We start from the raw sequence: 25,689 nt of genomic DNA, 5'->3' as shown, positions 1-25,689 counted from the left end.
AAAAGGCTGTTGCAGTTAGTAAAGGCTGGTTGAGCATGTGAGTGGTCATGTCCAGTTTGTGACAGGTATCCATTCCCATTGCTAAAAGTACTAATAATGTTCTGTGCTTTAGCTGTGGCTTTGGAGAATGCTTGAATGGAGCAAGCAAGTTCCGGTGGAATAATGTTGGTTAAGTCGAATAACAGTTGGCTACTAGAGCCAAGCTCTGCGTCTGTTCCTTCTGCCATGGTAAAAATGCGGACAAACACAATATACTAAACTAAACAAAGAAAAAGAACTGGACCGGTTTTGAAGATGAAAAACTTAATAGAAAAAAAAATTCTAAAAACATGCAAGAAGGAAAATAAAAATAGAACCAGTGTATAGCACTTTTGTTCTTTATTAGTGCAAAGAATTTCATCAGAAAATAGTTGTAATTGGAAACAGGTACGCAGTTTAAAAAACCATGTTTATATATATATATATATATATATATATATATATATATATATACACACACACACACACACATATACTCCCTCCTGACAAGATAGATCCTTAAATTTTTATTAACTTTTTGAAAACAAATAAGGTTTTCTTATTGGGATGCATTCCATGCTGGACACTGGATTTCATGTTTTAAGTGTAATTGAGTTTTTACTGTATTTATTGAAGTGCACTTTTCAGTTCTCTCACTAACACACACACTAATATATATATATATATATATATATATATATACACACACACACACACACACACACACACACACACACACACACACACACACACACACAGAGGTTTACTTTACATGACCTAAATGTCAGCAGACAGACTTTTAAAATGTTGAGATGAAAAAAACGAAAAGTTCCATGCCTGAAAACTTAAATTACTGACTATCGAAATAAAACCCAAAAAGCAAATTCTCAAAACAGCAACAAAAACACAAAACATGCGACCCTACCCCATAACCGATGTGGACATACAAATCCCAGAAATAAAAACACTATAAATCACACTTCCAACTCTGCAAATCCGAAACTACAAAATCCAACTTGCCTCCCATTTAAAACAGTTACACGTGTAATAAATCATCCCACAGAAACGCAGCACTGTCACTTTAAAACTCTGAGCTACAAACTAACTCCCACCTAAACTCTGCCCAACAACCAGTGCACTCATACTACTAGAAAATACCACTGAATGTTCATGAAGTATCTACAACACCTACATTAATATTCATTGCAAAGTCCTCAATTCCATTATAAAAAATATTTTATTCATTATTTTTACAGTTTGCAGGGGAGGCTGCTCCTCCCTGCACCCCATGCCCCCAAATCCCCTGCAAATTAATATACCAACTCTGAGATAATACTATAGTGTGGAAAAGAGTGTATTTCCTGTTCCATTCAGCTTCAGGGTCAGTATTTCAAATGTTCAGTCATCCGAATGTTGGTGAAGTGCATTGCAGCTGCTACTTAATACAGATTCCCAGCCAGGATTGATCGAGTCTCTTAATATTAAAGGTGCTTTAAGACGGCTTAGATAACCTGTTAACCATTACCTATTTCTTTAGTTTACGTTTGAATTGGTTTGAGGCATTACATCGAAGAAACTGTCAAATCTATCAAAGAACACTGTACACCCATACATAAGAGAGAGAGACAATGTTGTAGGTAAACACAGTCAAGTATGCACAGGGTACCAGAAATTCGTATTCCTAGTTTTAGAACAGGTAAATTTACTTTATGACGATATGGATACTTTATAACAGTTTTGTGAGTTAAAGTGGCAGTTATTTCTTAATGTAGAGACGGTCCCAGGACTAAATCCTAAATATTAAGTGTGCTTTGCAGTGGTTGAGATTAACTCCCTCACCACTACCTATTTTTTCAGACTTTACAGGTTCACTAAAATCATTAACTCACTGCCTGTAACATTTTATTACCTTTTGACTTGCCTTAGCTCACAGGTTGTATTCATCATTTACAGCTAATTAAAAGATTTTTTTTCCCCATTTTATTGGCTGATTACATTGCACCAACAAGGATATTTAATATACTGCTTACCAGTTGCATACTCGTTTCTAAAAATGTTTTTCGGAAAAAGTTCTTGTCATGATACAAAAACGAAAGCACTCAACGCTGGCTCTGTTTTTATTTTCCTTCTTGCATGGTTTTAGGATTTTTTTCTATATTTAAGTTTTTCATCTTCTTAACCAGACCACATTTTTTGCTTATTTAGTTATACACACACACACACACACACACACACACATATATATATATATATATATATATATATATATCTATATCTATATATTAATATATATATATATATATATATATATATATATATATATATATATATATATATATATATATATATATATATCTGTATTTATATATCTACATACATATACACATACATTTACACACACACACATATTATATATATATATATATATATATATATAGAGCTGGAGAAAAAGTAGTACAAAAATAAAATGCAGAAATCAGAACCTGAGTGGTATCCAAAGAAAAACACGCTGAACCAGTGTATTTTGAGCACTTTCGTCCCTTTTATTTATGGAACTTCTTTACATATATATATATATATATATATATATATATATATATATATATATATATACATACACATGGATTCACTTCATAATCTCTAAAGACTGAAATCTCGAATTTCAGATTTTCGAGACCATGAAATTGAATCCACACAACACTGAAAGCCCAAAACCACGAAATTTAAAACATCTAACACACAGTAGACACCAGACCACACATATACCACAACACCTACACCACAAAATAAAACAACACACAGCCACAAACATACATCGCAAATAAGCAGGGGGGCAAGCCCTCCTGCACCCCACATGTGGGGGGCTGTGCCCCTACACCCCCCGACTTATAAATACTAACTCCGATATTGCACAAACAGCAAACAAAAGCAAACTCACACACGCATTCCACACCCCCCCCACACACACATATACACTCAAACTCCCACCCAAATCCCTTACAAAACACTCACTTACCTGACATTACACCTAAATCCACACACAGCACTGCACACCATCCACATACAACCCCAGACATTACATAGCGTACAGCCATAACAGCGAATTCAAGATATTCGAATTTGCGATTACGCACTTTCGCTATTTCAAAACTTCGACTTTATAGTCTCGAGATATTGAAATGCGACATTTTAGTATTTCGAGATTATAAAGTGTTTCCATATACATACATATATATATATATATATATATATATATATATATATATACACATACGCACACACACACACACACATACACATATATATATATATATATATTTATACACACATACACACACACACAGATATTTACTATATATATATATATGTGTGTGTGTGTGTGTGTGTGTGTGTGTGGTGTATCACACACACATTCACATATACATGCATGCACATATGTGTATGTATGTATAGATATATATACAGATAAAGACATAGATGTATACACACACACACACACACATATATATATATATATATATATATATATATACAGATAAAGACATAAATGTATACACACACACACACACACACACTATATATATATATATATATATATATATATATATATATATATATATATAAAGAGGTCGTCGCCTCTGACCTCCGACCAATGCCTGGTTGGAGTTTCCTTGTTCTCCCTGCGACTCTGTGGGGTGTCTCCCATCTCCGAAAAAGATGAGTTTTTCCATCTCAAAACTCACCAATGAATAGAATTGCGGCAGCAGCACAGACTCTACATAGTGTCCTGTAGGGCACAGACTCTACACAGTGTCCTGTAGGGCACAGACCAACTGCTTTGGGCATTTACTGTGTTGTGGAGTATCCTGACACTAACTGCCATTGTAAGAACAATGTCTCCCAGACTCAGTGTTTGTTGCTCCCCATCAGATCTCTCACTCTCCAAGTGTAACAGTGAGAATAACTGAGGTAAGCTTCCCAAAGAATTGGGAGACCTGCCCAATGAAGGGTCACATCTGAGATAACTGGCAAGGAGGTATAGGGGAATTTATCTATGGGTGAGCAAGGAAGCTGGGAGAACAGCCTGAGGCTGTGCTGGTTTGACAGAAGTCAAAGAAATAATAGAGACATCACACTTGTGAACATTCAAGGAGGCCTTCTAGAACTAAACAAGGCCAACTTGGAGTCAAGACAAGAGAAAAATATTTACAATAAGATCAGTAAACTGTGTCAACGCTGGGGACAATAACAGTCACTTCTGATGAGCGACTCACATCTGTGATGAGAAACTTAACTCTGAGAAACACCATGGCATAGAGAGGAGTACTGCATCAAAAGGATTACTGCACCAAAAAGTCAGCCCTGGTGAAGGTTCAATGCCATCAACAGACAGTGAAGACGTGTCCAGAAAAAACAGCTTTCCTAGTACTGAAGACGTCAGCATCAAAAAAAGGATGAAATTAGCACCAAAAAGGCTTGGCACTGACATAGTCCAGCACCAAAGCAAGGCCAAAAAGAAAAGCTCCTAAATGCCAAGCTGTTCAATGTTAAGTCTAGGTATCCAGCTTGGGGTCGAGGAGGCATCTGGTCTTAAAGAAAGGTTGAAGTCTGCGAGGGGTTGACTCTTAAGACCTCAATGTTGGCCTTAAAGGATCAACCCAATTAGCAAAAAAAGGTGATAAGACACCAACTGTTTCATTTCCAAAAGGCCTAGGACCACAACTGACACCAAAGCTAGAACCAAACTGGTTAGAGCAGATCTGGATCCAGCACTAGGTGACCTAAGCCATGCCTAGGGCCCGTGTTGGCCTTTGTGGTGGAAGGCAATCGTTTACAAATAAACTGTCAGAAGATGTCAGTAAAAACTGGAGGGCCTTAGGACCTTATTGAAGACTTCTGTTAAACAAAAACAGTAAACTCAGGAAATCTTTAGGAATAACATCCTAATGCAAATGTGCACCGCATTAGATTTGATAGCTAACAGAGCAGAGTGGTGGGAGATTCTGATGGCCATCCAGCACTCAGGAATGACTGAAGCCAGAGTCAGTCCACCAGCACTGCTGCCGAAACAGTGAGTGGAAACAACAAAGTGTGTGTGGTGTGTGTGTGTGTGTGTGTGTGTGTGTGTGTGTGTGTGTGTGTGTGTGTGTAATGCCCCAATAACTTTGGCTGTCTACTTCAGTGACTTTGCTCAGAGTCAAACACTGGGCCTTAACAATTGACAAGTCAGTGTCAGAGCTCCTTTATTTATTTACTTATTGTTTTTTGTAAATCCAAGGGGATTACATTCTATCAGTGCCAGTCAAAATTTCATACTTGTGTTATTCAGTGCCAGTAGTGGAACAGGTAGTATACTTGCTTTTGGTGCAGAAGGCTGTGCTGCGGTCTCTTCCCCTACCAGGTAGATCAAATCCTGACACCACTGTGCAGCACGGAGGGAGATTGCTACACTCTTGACACCATCTTTCTTTGGGTGAGATGTTTACTAACTATGAACCTCTTGTCTATTTGCCAACTATTCCCTATTGCATATTACTAGTACTTTTTTATTTATTTATTTTAAATTAACATAGGCAATTTTATTCTTCCAAGGGCAGAAGGCACTGAATTTATAGATGAAGCACTGAAATTTAAAGTTGGTTACAGTTATCTTTAATGTGGAATTATTCAGATGACTTTTACTTCAGCAGATATTGTGCTTATTGACTGTTATTGGTGGATTATAATGACATCAGTCTGAGTGGCTTTTTATGGTTGAAATGTTCTAGAATGGGTTGCTTCGTCATTACTTGTTTTTATGTTTTGTTTCACTGCTTACTGTAAAAATGTTCAAAACTGCAAATTGTGTGAGTGTGTGTAGATATATATATCTATCTATACATATATATATATATATATATATATATATATATATATATATACATACATATATATATATATATATATATACATATATACATGTGTGTGTGTGTGTGTGTATATATATATATATATATATATATATATATACGTATCTATAAATATATATATATATATATATATATATATATATATATATATATATATATATAGTTCCACTTCATAATATCGAATTACTGAAAACTCGAACTTCATATAGTGAGGAAACAGGAGATCTCCCGTTCTGCGCTTCTGCATACAGTGCGGAATGGGAGATTTACCTTTTCCCCACTGTAGCATGATCTCGGAGTTGGTATACTTAAGTAGGCGGGATGAGGGGTGCGGGTTGCAGGGGGGCTTGTGTTTCACTTCACAAGTTCGAGTTTCTGAAAACTTGATCATATGGTCTCGACCATATGAAGTTTGAGTTTTCAGTAACTCGACATTCTGAAGTGAAACCATATATATGTATATATATGGTTTACTTTTACAATATTGAGGTGCACACCTGTGACGGCAGATGTGCAAAAGGCTGTTTTCAAATGTTCGCATTAACGAACTAAAATTTGCCAAACTCACAAAACAGCGAATTCCAGTGTGCATTCGCTCTTTTGTGAATTTGGCATTCTAAGTGGAGATTGCACTACAATGGGGATTGGGACATGTACCCCTTCCCTCACTGTAATGCGATCTCAGAGTTAATATAAATAATTAGCAGGGGGTGTGAGGGGGTGCAGGGGGGGGCTTGCCACCCTGCATAATGGTCGGAGAAGTTCGGAAGTGACAGGTGTTTTCCACAAATTCGACATTCCCTAAGTGTCAACATTGTTTGCGGACCAGGTTCATTCTTCCAAGGATTCAACGGTGCAGTTTCCAACATTTTCAATCGGGTACATGAACAATCACACAAGTGTGATGCTACATACATACGTTTGTGTGTGTGTGTGTGTGTGTGTGTGTGTGTGTGTGTATGTATTTTTATGTAGATGCATACTCTATTAGTTTGCTGTGATAATTAAGTATAATGACCATCTTTGTGGCCCTTGCTGAGGAAACCAAGCTCAAAAAGGAATATTTCGAGTTTAAAAGGGGAAACACTACCACAGTTTTTATTCTGGTAGCATTATGAAATTCACCAATCATACAGCTTAGAATTTACGTGTCAGCTAACCAATACAGAGTCAAATGAAATGCAACACGCAGTTTCCACTGAATGCTTTAAGTCATTTCATGATTTTTTTCTTCTGTATAACAGCATGCAGTGGTTGAAGCTCAGTAATGCACTTTTTGCCCACCCATTTCTTTTTTTTTTTTTGCCCCTGTTGCTTTTAAGTCTCATCATAAAAATGAATTTTTCCTGCTGACAACAGGGATCTGTCATTATAGTAAGTACATAACGTGCATATCATATATTGTCTTCTCTGTGCATCTCGATGGTCGGGACAGGATACTCAGCTATTTTCCTCCTGGGTGGCATCATGGGGCAATACCCCTGAGAATGGTAGAACCAAAGACAGTTCTAGACCTCGATATAATGTGAAGTTTGAAGTGCTTTATAAACTTGTGCAGTATTTAACAAGTTGCTGCAGCACAGATGTTATTCACAGTAGAATGCTTGAAATAAGCCATAGAAGTTGAAACGGATCTTATAGAATATTTGGGATTAGATGGCAATATCATGCCTTTGTAAGAGTAAAAAAAGAAAGCAATCTCAATAAGTGACACTGGAAGCTTTGGCTCCTATTTCGGCTTTTGAAAAGAATATGAAAAGGCAAGTCATTTATCTTTATGAGTTTTGTTCCATGGAGCTAGAGCCTTAATTAAATGGTGAAGAAAACAGGCAAATTAATAGATTGCTTCAAGGCAGTCTCTGAGACTGACTTAGGAACAAAAGAATGGTTAGGTCTGAGAGAAATAAGAAGTTATGTACTTACCATAACGTTCCATGTTTGTAGTCCATCTGGCCTACATTTTTGTTGGATGGGTTTGGAGTCGATCCTCGGCTGCGACTCGGCCAATACTGAAGCTTGAGAGCTTTTACTGGCGAAGGCTATCCCCTGTCCCATGGTGCACCACGGCAACTCCCCATATCTTGTTTGCAAGAAAATAACTAAATACATAATAGTAGTTATACTATTAATAACTATGTACATACAAACAAAAGGACTTTGTTTTACTATCCATGCTATGTGGGCAGACAACTACAACAAGGTGAGAAAGCATAATGGATAGTCCACTAGTTCCTCCAGAATACAGGAAGGGGGAAGGAGGGTGGGATGCAAGAATGTAGGCGAGATGGACTACAAACAGGGAACATTATGGTAAGTACAAAACTTCTTCATGTTATGTAGTACTCTCTCACCATAATTCTTGCTGGATGGGACAGCATTCCCAGCACCTTTATCCCGGGTGGCTCAAGAAAAAAGACTCTTCAGCACAGTGGACCCAAAGGATGACCTGTCCTGGGAGGCCAAATCCAATTTGTAATGAGTGACAAAGGTATGAGATCTTGCCCAAGTAGCTACTGCACAAATGGTATCAATTGGGAGTTTTGATTTGAAGGCATATGAAGCTGATACTGCTCTAGTTGAATGGCCTTTTACTTTAGCAGGTAGTTGTTTCCCAGCATTTTTGTAAGCAAATGAGATGCAATCTGAAAGCCATTTAGACAGTCTCACCTTGGAAATGGGCAAGCCTTTGTTTTCTCTGAGAAGGAAACAATTGATCCGATTTCCTAAAATCTTTAGTCCTGTGCAGGTAAAATCGGAGAATTCTATGGACATCTAATTGATGTAGTCTGTATTCTGATTTATTACTGTAATTTGAGAAGAATACTGGTAATTCGATAGTTGTGTTTAGATTATGTTCAGAGCATACCTTAGGGAGGAAGGAAGGGTTAGTTCTTAGGGAGCTTCTATCCTTATGGAATATAATGTATGGAGGTCGAATGGTCAGAGCTTGCAATTCTGAAACCCTCCTAGCAGATGTCATAGCTAGTAAGAACAATGTCTTCCAAGACAACAATTTCAAGTTGGATGAAGAAGACTGTTCGAATGGTGGAGAAATCAATGAGGTCAGAACTAAGTTTAAGTCCCAGGGCTCTGGAGGTTGCCTGATTAGAGGTCTGAGAAGGAGGACTCCTTTCAAAAAGGTTTCACATAAAGCGTGGGACATATTAGGATTTCCCATGTTCCCAAAATAATAATTTGAGATGGCAGCCAACTGGACTCTAATGGTAGCAGCTGCAGCTCCTTCTTGAAAAACAGATGCAAGGAAGGACAGGATAGACTCTATGGGGGCTGGGATCGATGCCTTATTTAGCTGTCCAAATGGAAAACCTTTTCCATTTTCTGGAATATAATTTCCTGGTGGAAGGTTTGTGGGAAGAAATGAGAATGTGTTTAAAGGTAGGAGAAAGGGATATACACACTTTTGGTATGAGAGGAAAGGGTGGAAAAGTATAAAGAAGTCCCAGAGGCCAATTGTGGAACAGAGTGTCCCTGGGTGACATCCCCGGATGGGGAATGAGGGCAAAGTAGTGGCATTCATGTACATGGCGAATAGGTCACAACAAGGGTGGCCCCATTTGCAGAAAATCTCTTCGGCAACTTCTATTTTCAGGGACCAATCGTGAGGCATCAGAATTGCTTGACTCAGTTTGTCTGATATCACATTGGACTTCCCTGGAATGTGCGCTGCTACCAGAAAGCATTGAGTGTCCATTGCCCATTTCCATACTCTTTGTGCCTCTCGACAAAGTGAGTATGACTTGGTCCCCCCTTACTTGTTTATGTACCACAATACAGACATGTTGTCTGACTGAATCGCAATTGTCCCGGTGGGAAGAGAACTGTGAAGTGCTTGCAATGAGTATAGCACTGCTCTCATCTCCAGAACATTTATGTGCAAGTGGTTCTCGTGATCCTGCCGAATACCTTGGACCATCATTCCCAGATAATGCCCCTCCCACCCTATATGGGAAGCGTCCATGGTTGTTGATGGGTAACAAGGGGACGACCTAGATAAAGCTGATCTGTATGTAGCCACAATGTTAGATCCTTCTTGCAGGAGTTTGTAATGAGTATTTGGTGGGACAAGGGTAGATCCTGCATTGACCACTGGGCAAACAGTAGCCACTGAAGTACTCTCATGTGTAGATGGGCTAAGAGAACTAAAATAATGGTGGATGCCATAGTCCCTAGAACTTGAAAAACTATCCTGGCCTCTACTTTGTCTTTGTTCAGCGAGAATCTGACTTGGTTGTACAACGATTATATCCTTTCTGGAGTCAGTTTTGCTGTCATGGTGGTTGAGTGTATGTCTGAGCCTAAGAAGACAATGCGCTGTGATGGAGATAAGGTGGATTTTTTTTAGATTTACTGTAATTCCTAATCTGGCGCACAAGGATAGAGTCTCGTCCCTGGCTCAGATTAGTTGGTGCTTGGTGGTAGCAGTGAGGAGCCAGTCATCTTAAGTATGGAAACACCTGGAATCCCTGATGTCTCAGGTGAGCCATGACCACCGCCATACATTTGGTGAACACTCTGGGGGCTTTAGTAAGGCCAAAGGGCAGTGTTCAAAATTGAAAATGACTAGCTCCCAGCTGAAAGTGCAGATGTCTTCTGGAGCGCCTGTCCATTTTTATATGGTAGTACGCGTCCTGAAAATCTATGGAGCACATCCAATTGTCTTTTCCGATAAACAGAAAAATTTACTGCAGAGTGATCATACGGAACTTCGATTTTTTACAGACTTGTTTAGCTTGCTGAGATCTAGAATTTATCTCCAGTCCCTGGTCTTTTTTGGAACTAAAAAGAATTGTGAGTTCTGGATCCTATTTGCTCTGTGAGGACTTCTTGGATGACTCTTTTTTGAAGCAACAAGATGACCTCTGATGTTGCACGGTCTATTTGATTGGGTGGTATATCGATTTGTAGGGGGATCGGAAACAAAGGGAATCAGGTAACCTCTGGAAATTATATTTTGTACCCATCGATCTTGGGAAATTTATAGCCAGGCACTTGGGTACAGTGAGAGATGACCCCCGACTGCCTCCAGAGATGGACAGTCAGGCAACCCCTCAAGGGCGATGAAAGGGATGGTCAGAGAAAGCATCTCTATCACCCTGGTGTTGCGGACCCCCTCTGCCACAAGCCAGGCGCATTCCATTATACCCTTCCCCTCTGCCTCTAGGGGAGGGCTGACCTTGTGCTTGAGGGAAACTTTTTTGGGATTTACGGAACCACATTTTCCCTCCTGTTTGACCCTTGGGATAGGGTCTGCAAGAAAGGAAGGGAGAAACGGACTCTGACAGCAAATAAGGTTTTCCCTTCCTGTTCGCACCTGGTCAAAGTCTCTTTTACCTGAGGTCCAAAAAGAGTTGAACCATCAAAGGGGACATTGGTAAAGGAAGACTTGAAGGTTTCCATAAAATTGCATAGATGCATCCAGGAATGTCTCCCAAGAAAGATCCCTGCTGCGGCCGCCCTGCTCGCTCAGTCAGCTGCATTGGAAATCAGCCTCATGGAGGAGTTAGCAATAGAGATAAGGGTGGAGAGCTGCACAGATAGCTTGTCGGCTGATCCCAAAGCTATTGAACCCTGAAGGGTATCTCCCAACTCCTTTAAGAGATCCCTTTGAAGCCTACTAAAATGGGACAGGTAATTCAACGATCGTAAGGTAAAGGCTGCTGAAGAAAAGGTACGCTTTCCAAACCTATCCATAGTCCTAGACTCTATTAGGAGGATGGATATTCGAGGATGTCTCTGATAACTCCTTCTTCGTGGCTGCTGCTGCTACAATATCATCCACAGGAACTCCCTTAGCTAGAAATGATTTGTCTTCTGGAGCAGTGATAAATTTGTATGGCCTCCTCAGGACAGGCTCCACTGTGTCCAGAGAGGTCCAAGCTTTCCATGATATGACCCCTAACAGTTGGTCATATGGCGGTGCCACCCAGTAGGTGGAAAGTCGGGAACCGAAAGCCTCAAGGTACACTGATTCACCCTTGGTAGGGTTAGAGGTCTTCCAATCACCTCTCTGTCTAAGGAATTCAACGATGTCCGCAAAAGAGACATCCTCAGAGGGGGATCTTGGGGACCCTTCTGACTCATCCAAATCAGTGTCAGAAGTGACAGACTCAGGTGAGTCAATGTGCTTCCTCTTACAAAGTCTCTTTTGAGGGACTTCTCCAGTGGAGTAATCTGGGGAGGTCTCGGAAGAAGGGACACCTCCAATGGGGTATTCTTGGGGCTCTGGTTCCCTACGCTTAGGGACATCGGGTCCAATGGCAGGGCTTTAGCACTAGACAAAGCTTTCTCTATCACCTCGAAAGCCTTACCACCACGCTCCGAAGAAGACCTCCGCTCCAAGGGAAATGGAAGGTCGACTCCGAGCATGAGGGGCAGGCTCCGAAGCGGACGTGGGAGCCGAGCTCACATGAGCCAAAGCACTGAGAGGGAGGGTCAGTTCCAAAGAAAAAAACGAGGTGACTATCCCTCTTGGAGTCGACCGGAGAGCGTCGACTCCCAGAACCCTCGGCTCCAGACTGAGTCGACGAGTTTAGAGTTATCTGTTCTGAGGAAGCAGGAAGAATTCTCAGAACCAAAGGTTTCAGCACTAAAGGACCCGAAACATTAGACTCTGAGAGCGAAGCAGTTGGAGGGGGAACAGTAGACTGAAGATGGGACGGCTCCAAAACCTTTGGGTCTGGAGGAGCTAATATTTTTGCCAGCAACGGGTCACAGAGCAGCCTCTTCACCACTCACTCTACATACTCATAAGAAAGTGTCCTGGAGGAACAGGTGGAGATAGATGGAGATCTCCTCCTTTCCAAAATCAAAGATCTTAAGGTTGGTGAAACCGGTTCCAAAATCGGTGAGTGCCTCGACAGAGAAGACTGTGCCAGCACAGATGAAACAGATGGCACCGAGACTGAAGAAGCAGAATCGGAGTCAGAACTCTTCGGCTCCGTTGTTTAGATTTCTTCATCGGTTCCGAGGCAGGAACCGATGGAGATTTCCTTTTATGACTTTTAGGAACTGTCTGACCTTGTTCCAGCTATTCTTGGAAGGAACTAGTCATGAGGCCCCTAGCTATACGTTTTTCTTTTTCTTTCATTAAGAACCCTGGTGCTAAAGGCATGACAGAAGGTACAGGGTTCTTGCAAATGAGCTTCTCCAAGACAGTACACACAACTGGTGTGACTGTCAGTAAATTACATTTTTTGAGAACATTTATCACATTTTTTAAAACCAGAAGGGCGGTGTTCTTTGTGTTCTCTGTCTTTATCCTTTGACATATTTCTTTTGAGAAGAAAGAACAATGCAATAACAAAAAAACAATAATACAATTATAAGAAAAAGAAAAATATTTTTGTTTTTTTTATAGAGGGAAACAAAACCTAGCACACAGAGGAAAGGCCCTCTAACTACAATGGGCTGTACAATCCTTAAGAAAGGGGACATGGGTAGCAAACACTCACGACAATCACTCAGATAATAAGGAAAAAAATATTAAAGAGAAAGGTGAAGAGATATAGTCAAAAATATTTCACTTAGCCAACGAGCCAGTAAGAAGACAGCCTCAAAGCTTTTGCGGCAAATGAGATCTGGGGAGTTGCCGTGGTGCACCATGGGATAGGGGATAGCCTCGATCCAGTAAAAGCTGTCGAGCTTTAGTATCAGCCGAGTCGGAGCTGAGGATCAGCTCCAAACCAATCCAGCAAGAATTACGGCGAGATAGGACTACATAACATCTGTCTTTATGGAAAATCTATTTTTTTGCAAAATAAGGCATAAAGCTCAGAAATCCTTTTAGCACAGGTAATCACAACTAAAAATAAATTCTTCCAGGACAACTGATTTAAGGAGGAAAAAGAAGCAGGCTCAAATGGGGGTTTTGTAAGAGCTTGAAGTACTAATACAAGGTTCCATGGTGGAGTCTTAAATGTGTGGTCTCAGGAGAAAGATTTCCTTTAAAACTGTCTTCCAAATCTTAAGGAAAGCTATAGAACAAGAATTGAGACCTGAATGGAAGTTTGATGTGGCAGTTAACTGGACATTTGGAGCTACGGTCAAAAAAGACTCGACAAGAATTGCAAATAGAAGAAACCAAAGTTGAAAAAGGGTCCAAACTGTATCAAGAGCCCATAGTGAAAATTCCTACTTGCTTTTGTACAACTTTATAGTAGACTGTTTTTGAGAAGCAGTTAAAATCTGAACTGCTCTGAAAGATAAAAGCAGAGTTACTGGCCATCACTGAAATTAGAGAAACCAAGAGGTTAGCTTGAGGCAGCTGACGTCCGGAGAAGCTAATCTACACCATTAATGAAGGGAGGGTGCTTCTACTGCAACAGTGATGTATTTGAACATCTACTGTTATGGTAAGTTTGCTTACACAATTATACTATGTTCATCATTAGATCACTATTGCCGTAGCCTTAGCCTAAGTTATATAGGACGAATACCAGCGAGAGGCGGAAGAATAACCAGAGTCCAGGAATCCCTGGAGAATAGTCCTAGCAAATCTGCTCTAGACCTAGAGAAGGAAATCAATTTGTAGTGCTTGGTAAAATTGTTTACAGATATGGCCACTGTGGTGCAGCAGTTAGTGTTGTCGCCTCACAGCAAGAGGTCCTCTGGTTTGATTCCCAGCTGGAGCTCCTTCTGTGCAGAGTCTGCATGTCCTCCATGTGGTCGAGTGAGTTTTAAAAACATACAGGTAGGTGCATGTGTGTGCCTTTTGTAAAGGTTGGGTGCCTGGCTGGCAACTCAACACCATAAAAACACCACTGCCAATCAATCTGCGGACTGGTGATCCACTGTGGTGACCCCTAACTGGGAAAAGCTGAAAGACATTGCTTTGGTAAAATTGTTTACAGATAATTAAGTTGCTGCCTCCAAAGAAATTTCTAGAATCCAACCATTTCAAAAAAGCTACAGAAGTAGTCAAAGCTCTGGTAGAGTGGGTCCTATGAACACCAATGTTATATAGTGCTTTTCCTTTTTGTTCACTTTTCATTAAAATTTCCTTTACTCTAGGACCAAACAGTGACAATCCGTTATAGAAGGCCTTAGGAAAGGATGCCTTAAAGTTGTCCGCAGAATTGCAGAGTCTCAGCCAGGCATGACGATGCATGACTATGCTGATGCCTGCTTTTCTTGCTACCCCATTAGCTGATAGTAGCCTCATGGTCAGGTGGTTGATGGACAATATGGTCAAAAGCTGGACTTTTATTTGCTTCCCAGTGTTTTCTAAAGAGCCAGAGTTGTCTCTTTGTCCTTGTTGAAGAGACAGATCAAGACTTTCACAGCTTGGCTGTCCATGGGAATGAAAGTTTCAAGCAGACTGGAATGTGAGGGCTAAAGCTGAAACAGTGGGGACATCCCCTTCTCATGTAGGATGGTGGGCCAAAATTCTCAAAAATGTCAAGGTTGATGCTGACATCATCTTAGAAGGTAACATCTGAGACATCTACAACTCTAAGGACAACAAAGCTGACATCTCCAGTGGTTACGTTCCTCCCCAAAGGGTCCGTCGGTCAGTCAGAGGTGGTGAATGGAGACGATTTATCAAGCACTGAAGAATCAAAAGTCAGAAATGGATCTAAATGAATAATGGCCAAGAGAGGTCCCAGGACATCGGTGTTCAGCACCTGGCTTTGAGACAGGTTGGATGTCAAAGATTTTAGAGTCAAGTGCATCAGATGCACTGTCTATGCCAAAGCACTTGGTGCTGTTTGCACCAACAAAGGACAACTGTGGCAGCCTTTGGCCCAAAAAAACCCAAACCAAGATGGGTGCTTGGGAAAGAGCAAAGTGGGGGGGGGGTACAGAGCTGGCCCTATCTATCCTAGGTGTGGAGGGGGATGGGATGACTCTCATATTTGTGTGGGCTTGCATTCATTATTTTGGTTCCATGTGAATTTAAATACACTTCTGGAGGACCTAGTAGACCTAAACGAGGCTACAGATGGGGTTCTACAGCCCACAAACCTCACAATTCCTTCTTGGAGGATCATGAACTCTTTGTGGTTTGCTTTTTGGGGGATCTGTCCTGGACAATGATGATTTCAGTAAGTGTCAAGCCCAAGGTTCAAGAAACTAATGGTTCTTTTATACCATGAATAGACTCCAAATAATTTTTCCTCAGGTAGACAGCAAATGTTGGAGGTGTGATGGGGAAGAAAAAGGTAATATGTTTTGTGAGTGTAATGAGTTGGCAGACTTTAAAAATTCCCTGCAGACTACCCTATCAGAAATAATGGATGAGCAAATTGGTATAACTAAGGAAATGATTTTTTGAGCTATGATACAGAATCAGAATTGCCTAGACATAGTAAAGCTTTGTTGAATCTAATTATGGTGGCTACCAAAAAAGCAATTACTAGAAAATGGAAATCAAAGTCTAAGCCAACTGTACTAGTAGTAGTGAATATAGTAACAGAGATAAAACAACTGGAAATTGAGATCTTTAGAAAAGGGTAGGAGCAAATTACATAGAAAAAATAGGAATTGTGGGAACAACACATGCAGAATAACATTTTGGAAGAGGAATGAGGTTTAAAAGAAGGCAGGATTTAATTGAGCTATGTAATGCTTGACTGACAATGACTGGATGTATTATAAGCAATGTAGAATGTTTGCAACTAAAAATATATCATTGTGGTTTGTTTTCTTTGATATAAATGTATGATACTTTAATAAAGATGTTTCTTGTTTAAAAAGTGTGTGTGTGTGTGTGTGTGTGTGTGTGTGTGTGTGTGTGTGCATGAGAGATGTATAATGTTTGTAAACGTGAACTTGTTAATATGGTTTGATTTCTTTTATATAAATGTAAGTTAGACTATGTCACAAGTGATAATTTAATAAAGGTGCTAAAAAAGAAAAAAATTCTAACTACTCCAGTGGCATAGATGGATAAAGCCCTGATTATGACTCAGGCAACCCAGGTTCGAGTAGTGCCTTGGGTGAGTGACTAGTAGGGAGGAATGGGCGTGCCATCCAAGGGAAAGGTGGTATGAGGGCATCTCTTGACAGCAATTCCTACTGGAGGGTTGGGAAATTGCCAAAGGAGGCATGGTCAGTGGGTAGCAACGGGCCTGGTGGAACTGCTGCTGAGGCTAGGTGATATGCTGCATATCCACAGTGCACACCTATCCAAGGACCATATCACAAGGTGGGGATAGGGTAGGTCAAGCAAGACCCCCTTGGACAGAAACTCAGACTTACTCCAAAAGGTGCAGTGCGCAAATGAAACCAGTAAACCAAAAGTAACAAACGCACTGAAAGAGGGTCCCAATGGATAAAAAAATGTTCTTTATTAAAAGTAAACAAAGTATTGAGTGCTTTCATCCCACATCAAGCAGGGACTTCATCAGAATACAAAAGCATTGACATACCCAACTTCACTTAAATACACCACCTAGTTAATCAATCCTACAAAAATTAAAATAATTAAAGTAATATTACAATAATTACAAACATACTCTGTGCTTAACTAAAAAAACAGAGAATTTGTAATTTTTTTGTAATTCATATTTATATTACACTAGTTGTCACCCTTACGCACAAAAGAAAAGTTTGATTAAGGAAAAAGCCATCTGTGTGGCTAGGATGACTTCCCAATCTCATGACGTATTAACAAAATTGGCCACACTAGCTAATATGTTTTACGTTAGGGGTTACCTAAAATACTTGGTGGATATTACTATTGGGGAAGTATACCAGGGCTGGAATAACAAATACAAACCCCTTTTGGGTACAGGGTTGCAAAGTACAGGTAGTTTTAGTGGCACATCCAAATTTGAGAAGGCGTGTGTTGTGCAATACAATCCACATTCTAATGATATTAAGAACGCAAACAGAAAAAATTGGTGCATCTTTAAAACCAACCCTGATATTTACAACTTATCGGGTGATGGGCCAATTTTTGTGTTTAAAACTGGTGCTAATTTTAACAAACTTTTTGAGAATAAGTCCGGGCATAGTAAGACAAGGCAGGGCACTGTCCTGTGTGGCAACTGTAGACAATGTTCCTTCATTTTAAAAGAAAGCAAGATTATTTTAAACAATGCCATGAAATTTAAGGTAGTGTTTTTAAAGGGTAACTGCAACACTAGCAAAATAGTGTACCTTGCTAAGTGAAGAACTATTGTAGTTTCTATATAGGTAAAACGAAGTGGGTGTTAAAGACCAGAATTTATGAACATATTAATGACATCAGAAATGGAAAGGAGGCAAATGCAGTTTACAAGCACTCTATTAAATGTTTCAGCTTTATTAAGTTTACATTTAGTATTATTGATCAGGTAGTTTTGGACAATAGGGGGTGATTGGAAGAATGTATTACATAAGAAGGAACTCTGTTAGCAGCTCAGGTTAGCTGCTATGTTACCCCAGGGCTAAATGGTACTCTCTCTATCGCTTCAGCCTTAAAGATCAGGTCTAACAAAGTATAGGCTTATAAAGCTTTATTTTATTTTAATTATTTGTACTCATCTTATTGTGGCACGTTTTTTATCTTATCCGTGACATTTGATATTTCTCTTTTTTTAGTTAGGCACAGAGTTGTTTGTTTGTCTTTCGGCTTTTTCCTGGTAAGGGGTCACCACACCAGAACTGCGGTCCGCTAATGATTGGCAGTAGATTTTTTTACGAAACACTGAGGTGCCAGCTCGACGCCCAATCTTCAACAAAGGCACGCCCATTTACGCACGCATGTCTTTCAAATGCTACCCAACCGCGGGGAGGACATGCAGACTCCACACAGAAGGCACTCCCAAGCCAAGCCGAGAATCGAACGGGAGAACCTCTTGCTGTGAGGTAACAACGCTACCACCATACCACCGCAGCATAGTTAGGCACAGAGTATGTTTGTAATTATTGTAATATTACATTAATTTAATTATTTTAATTATAGTATGCTTGATTGATTAACTAGGTGGTGTATTTAAGTGAAGTTGGGTATGTGCGTGCTTTTGTATTCTGATGAAGTCCCTGTTTGATGTGGGACGAAAGCGCTTAATACTTTGCTTAACAAAAATATCCATTTGGACCCTCTTTCAGTACGTTTGTTACTTTTGGTTTACTAGAAACTCAGACTTGAGTCACATGAGGGTCAAGAAATCTTTAAGTGCAGAGAAGAAGACTAAAGCATGTCCAGTGGCCTCTTTCTCTTCTTCTTCTTTCCTTATCAATTCTTTGGTTTTATTTTTGAAAGTTAAGGTAATAACTTCTTAGCACCCTTAGAAGGCTGAGAGGAAGAGTTGCTAGCTGACTCTCCTGTGATGGCAGGAAAAAGACTTTCAATATATGCCTGTGCCTTTTTTTGATTAGGGACTGAAGGACTGGCAGATGTTGCACTGAGTGTCCAAGTGCTCCGGTCCCAGGAAAAAAACTCACTGATGTTGGCGTGGTACCTGCAGTGGGATTTTCTGCCCGCACTTGGTGCATTTTTTAAATCCCAAAGACCTTTCCATTTTGTATGTATACATATATTTGTTAGAGAAAAAGAGGCAAAATTTGCTACCAACAACAATTTAGTAGGGAAAAAAAAGAAAACGTTAGATAGGATAGCAATAAAAGTGTTTTTTTTTTGTTTTTGTTTTATATAAGATTAGGTAGGTCACTGACTAGGTAATAAAAATATGAATATATTTCAAGGTCTGGGGAGGAAAAAACAGAACACAGACCAATTAAAAATAAGCAGAGTTAATGGACAGGAGATTAAAAATGTCCTTTTGGGTGAAAAGTTAGGAGGCTTAGGTGGCAGAAGCTATAAAGGAAAGACTATCATGTTTCCAAATATACAAGTAACAGGAAAAGGGGATCTGCAGAAGATAACAGTGGTACAGACAGGGAAATAAAGTAAGGCAAATATCAAAAAAAAAAAAAAAAAAAAAAAAAAAGTAAAAACAGCCAAAATCAAACTGGTAACCTAAAAGAACCATACTCAAATTTAAGTGTAGCAACCTTTAATTCACTTTTCGTCTCCAGAATTTCTTCAGAAAAAAACATTTAAACACAATCATTTCCCCTATTTTTACTTCTACCATCCAATAAAAATTCACAATCAATTAACTATTTAACAAGCTTAAAAAGTTTTTACTATTTAAAAAGACATCTATATGAAAAAATAAATCCATGTACAGACAACTATAAAAACATAATTTAAAAGTTTTTTTTTATACATTAACTTTAAACCTTTTGCCTTTTAAATGACATTTTATGTTCTCTGTCTCATTTAGTCCTTGAAATTTATCAGCCATAGTGCACTGTTCAAGTCCTTCGATTTTATAGCATATAAATGCTCTGTTATCCTTTTATATAATGACTTACAGGTCCATACCTATATAAAAGGCATAGCATCCTGACCAGGTGCAAATATAAACTACCCCCTTTGAAATACACGTATATCTTCTCTCTGCATATATAATTTTAGCAAGATGTAACAAAGCGACAAAGGGACTTTGATGAATATATCTGCAGACATTACACATCTAAACATACATTTTGTTTCGGTCTGCTTTCTAATCTTATCAATGTATTTTTTCAATAAGATTTTTAAACAAGCAGTTCTTTTATAAACAAACAAAAAAGTTTTTTCTCCTACTGTTTCATATAAATCTTGATTCCCATATAATGTAAGCCAATTATTCGTAATTATGGTTCCAATATCAAAATTATCTACTTACATGTCTAAATTACAAATGGGTGTGCCTTCTTTATGTTTATAGTTAACAATACCCTGCTGTTCTTTCGGAGTACCTTTCAATAAAATTGGTGGAAATGGTACTATCTCTTAAAAATTATTTCATTGGCACTTTCAAAACCTTCACTTATGACATAAGCAATCATACATTTGTATAAGTGAAAACAAACCACACAGACACAATCCTAGTTGCAAGCATTTTACATCATAAAACCATAATGACACTCCCAGCTGCAAACATTATACATCCCTTATAATCTACCCAATCATTTTCAGTCAAACATTACATAGCTCATTTATGTCCTGCCTTCTTTTAAACCTCATTCCTCCCCTGTATGTATTGTTCCCACAACTCACATTTTTCCTGTATAGTTTGCTCCTACCTTTTTCTAAAGATCTCAATTCCATACATTTTATCTCTGTTACTATATTCACTACTTCTAATACAGTTGGTTTAGATTTTGGTTTCTAGTCTCTAATTGTTTTTTTTGGCAGCAACCATAATTAGAGACAGCAAGGACTTACCATGTCTAGGCAATTCTGATTCTGTAACATAGCTCACAAAAATCATCTCCCTCGTCACACCAATCTGGCCACCCAGCATCTCCCACAGTGCATCCCACAGGATATTCTAAAAGTCCACCAACTCACTGCACTCCCAGAAAATATGTTCCCAATTACCTCTTTCTTTCCTGTTACACTTCCAATATTTGCTATCTAGCTGACGAAAAATTCACTAGAGTGAACTTGGGGTATAAAAATATCTATGTAAACATATCCAACGAAAATCTTAAATCTTCTAGATTTTGAGCATATTTGGGAGACATACATATATCCTCCAACTGTTTCTTTGTGAATTGCTTATCCAGTTTCTCTTCCCAGTCCTTTCTAACCTCACCTTCTCTGACTGATTCTTATAGTTATCATGCAATATTTTATATGCTGTACTAATTATTCCTTTTTAATAGCAACTTCTGTTCTAGATTCCACTAAAAACTATACCAGTGCTGGTCTTTTGTTTAGGACCCCCCTACTTCTTTCTCTTTGCCTATACTGTTATCAATCCTTGATAAGGAAGGCAAACTCTAACCTGCAGTTCAAATAAATCCTTGGCATCTTTCCATTCTATATTTCCCTCTCTAGTTATTTGATCCCAATACCTTGGTTCCTTTGCCAGTTTTCTCCAATAAATTCCACCCCCCCTTGCCTAATGTCAATATCCCTAATTCCAATCATCCCTACTGGCAAAATCTCATTTCTCCGTTCCCATGTTGGCTTAGAGTTTTTAGAATACTTTCTGCTAATTTAAGGATATAATACTGCGCATGCCTGGATCCAAAATCCTGGTCTCTCCTTGTTTCTTGAGTTTCCCTCTGTTTCAACTTCATTCCTTTCCACTTTGAATTATAGTTTTCTGCTTGTGCTATGTATAGGAGTCTTAACTGTGTAGCTCTGAAATACCCCTTCAAATTGGGTAATCCCAATCTGCGCTGTTCTACTGGAAGAATCCGCTTATCCCGCTTAACTCTTGCTGTCTTCCCCTCCCAGAAAAAGTCCTTAAGCTCTTTATTAATTGCTATCCACAACTTCTTCTGTGGTTGATAAAAATATGCTTGACCTATGTATAAGACTAAAGGGACTAAAAACATTTGACTATTTGCATCTTACTATCCATATCCATATAACAAAGTTTCCATTTTTTCAGTTTTTGTATTATCTTTTGTTTATTCTCTTCCCACATATCCTTAGCTGCTACACCAGAATCATTTTAATCCATACTCCTAAATATTTCATTTTATCATGTCTCCATAAATATGGATATTGCTGCGCCAATCCATGTGTGGGTACACAATTTACCGCCTTTGTTTAGCTTCATTAACTTTGTAATCCGAAAAGGTTTGAAATGGTCTCAAAATGTTCCACAGCACTGACATGTCTCTTTCTGGTTTTATCAGGTATAAAATAATAACATCTGCAAACACAGCCAGCTTTTCTTCACTACCATACCAATTATATCCCTGAATTTCTGAGTCCCTTATTTTCTTTGCCAATGGTTCTAAATATAATGCAAATAAAAAAGGGGAATGAGGACATCCCTGCCTGCTTCCTCTTCTCAAATTATCAGAAACCACCACACCCCCACCCACTTTAATTTTCGTCTCCAATCATTCATATATACTCTTAATCAACCTTATAGTTTTGTTTCAGGAAATGCAAATGTTTCCATTGCACTGCTCATAATGTCCCAGCGTACTCTGTCAAATGGTTTCTAGGCAACAAGACCCACCAATAACAACTGTATTTTCTTATATTCTGCTTCCCTCTGGATCGTCAGTGTTCTGTTAATGTTGTCAAATGTTTGCCTCCCCTTCACAAAGCCACATTGATTCATATCTATCAATTTTGGCATTGCTTTTGTCATTCTTTTAGCCATTATAGACATGAACTTTGTAATCAGGGTTTAGTATTGAAATTGGCCTGAATGAAGCTAGGTCCAATGATTCTTATTGTTATTCTTAATCAAATGTTTTAAAAATTTCAACCCATCTTGACTGACAAATTCCATTAGCTCATGATACAGTGGATCTTGTTTTTATATGCCATTTGGAAACTTAAAGAATCTTAAACCTGCAGGTACAATAATTATAGAAATACACTGCTCGAAATATAAATTTTCCATTGTTAAGGCTCTCATTTTTTAAGCAGTCTCTCGTTCATTAATTTTATTTTTTAATTCTTGCCTCTCAGCAAGTATAATAACAGCAAGTGTTTTATCTTTGAAATGATTATAGTTTGCCAGTAAAAGAGAGTCAGTGTCTTTAAATAAATTCTCACCATTTAATGAATGAGAACCAGTGTCCATGGCAGCTTCACTAGATGTTTTTGTTGTATTATCCATAGCGGATGGTAAAACAGCTTTGTCCAAGGCATTCTTTTGTAAATCTTTCACATGATTAGCCAGCAAACATAGTGACCGCTGTAAATTGTGAAGCACTGTTTCCAAGTTGGATAAAATAGATACACCAACCTTCTGGCTCTCCAAAATAGGATGTATGGTGAGATCTAGTAGTTCCTCTCCGACACTAGAAGCCATTGGTTTTCTTAACCAGCACAACTAATAAAAATAATAAAAAACTGACAGAAGGTTACAAGTTAATGTATAAAAAACGTGTTTTTAAATTTTGTTTTCATAATTGTGTGTTCAAAGATATATATTTTCATACAGATGTCTTTTTAAATGGTAAAAACGTTAAGGTTGTTAAATAGTTGTTTAATTGATTATAAATTTTTATTGGATGGGAGAAGTACAATTAGGAGAAATGATTGTGTTTAAATGCTTTTTTTCCTGAAGAAGTTCTTGAGACGAAAAGCATATTAAAGGTTATTGCACTTAAATTTGATTGTGGTTCTTCCAGGTTACCAGTTGGCTTTGGCTGTGTTTTTTGAGTTAAGTTTGCCAAATTCCTCGTTTTTTTTTTCTTTATTATTTTCACAAATATCAAAAACAACTTATCTCTTTATCAAAGAAAAGGAGTGCTATAGGATCAAAAGAGATCAGAGAGGTATGTGAGATTTCATAGTTTTTTCTTAGATGGGGAGCTACAGCACAGGAGAAGTTTGCCAGCTCGGATCCATCTCAAGGGTAGATAATCCTACCAACAATAATCACCACACTTATTTGGATTGTGGTTTACTAAAATGCTTTTTATTAAAAAATGGCCAGAATAAGAATAAAAATAAATGTCAAGGACAGAAAAACATCACACCGCCAAACCTACAAAATGCCATGATGTACAAGTGTCAGAAAACCATTTTAATGCATCTTTCTAAATACAAAATAAGAAATTCTGTAGAAAAATGTTATATCCCTATCCCAACACTTGAAAAGAAACCTATGAGTTGCCAAATAACCTTCAAATCAAGAACATTTATGCAGATATGTTTTTTCTACAGAATACAATTCACCTTCATTGAACCCATTTTATTATATACAGACAGCATTTACCCAAATGAGAATAAAACAAAAACATATATATATATAAACAGCTAAATTATGACTAGATGACATCAACATTAAAACTTACCTAAATTAACTAATGGAGCTGATCCATTTTCTTTGGACATTGGCACAGGTGCAAATTTGCGTGGAGCTGGTGTCTCCAGTGGTGATTTTTCCAAGCTAGGTTTAGTTTTTTGAAGTTGACCTCCATATACTTTACAATAGCAAAATGAAAGCAAAGGAAAAATAGAATTGATAAAAATGTAGATCTAATAAATGAAAATATTTTAAGAACAAGATCATTATATTATATGGTTTAGATCATCATTGAGATTCAAAAGGGATTTCTCTAAATTAAACAATGTTCTACATGAGAAAACACAATGAACATATGCAGACATTTAAGTTAATTCGTTACATAAAGTATTTACAATGTTTAAATAAACAACCAACATCTGACAATATTTGCTTTTTTGGCTCTTGTCAGTGTCTGATACAGCAAATGTGAATATTGCTGCAATAACTGTGAACTTCACCTCAACACATCTGATTTATTAACTCTGCCCTGGCCACCTCATGCAATGGAGCACTGCAGCTACATAATTTCATTTGGCTAGTAGTCTCAGCTGTTGCAAATCTTATGCAAGCACAGATAACCTATAATGGCTTTTCAGATATGGTTGATATACAAGACAGGAATAACTATAAACATTTAACAGGCTGGGGGAGTGAATTATAGAGGATTAGATTCACTGCACAATGAGCAAATAACGTAAAAGAGGAAAACCAAGGCTACACAAGTAAATGTACAAATAAAAGGAACTGAATAAATAATTGCCCCTCTGACATATAGCAAATAAAATGTGTAATATACGGTGCGCAGTTCTGGATCCCTACTCTTCATAAAGCTGTACAAAGAATGAAGGCAATTCAGGCTAGAGAAAACAAATTGTACATTAACTACAACATAATTCATATAAAGACGACTTAAGGAATGTAGCATATGTATCTTTCAGAAAGGGAACAAAGGGAGATGTAACCCAAACTTTCTTGAAGTAATC

General features: G+C 38.4%; 1 protein-coding gene across 1 annotated transcript in view; it reads right to left on the bottom strand.

Moving 5' to 3' along the window:
• The window catches only part of KIAA0586 (KIAA0586 ortholog), a 4,394,667-nt gene that overhangs the window by 3,743,749 nt on the left and 625,229 nt on the right, over positions 1–25,689 (bottom strand). The window contains exon 6 of the mRNA XM_044074450.1: positions 24,714–24,842. Coding sequence (XP_043930385.1) covers positions 24,714–24,842 — 129 coding nt within the window. The remainder of the gene's footprint in view (positions 1–24,713; positions 24,843–25,689) is intronic.

The sequence above is a fragment of the Protopterus annectens genome, chromosome 6.part0 (assembly GCF_019279795.1).
Source record: "Protopterus annectens isolate FY-2018-M chromosome 6.part0, PAN1.0, whole genome shotgun sequence".
Classification (NCBI taxonomy): domain Eukaryota; kingdom Metazoa; phylum Chordata; order Ceratodontiformes; family Protopteridae; genus Protopterus; species Protopterus annectens.
The sequence above is the reverse complement of the archived record's forward strand: the minus strand, read 5'-3'. Positions and strand labels throughout refer to the sequence as shown.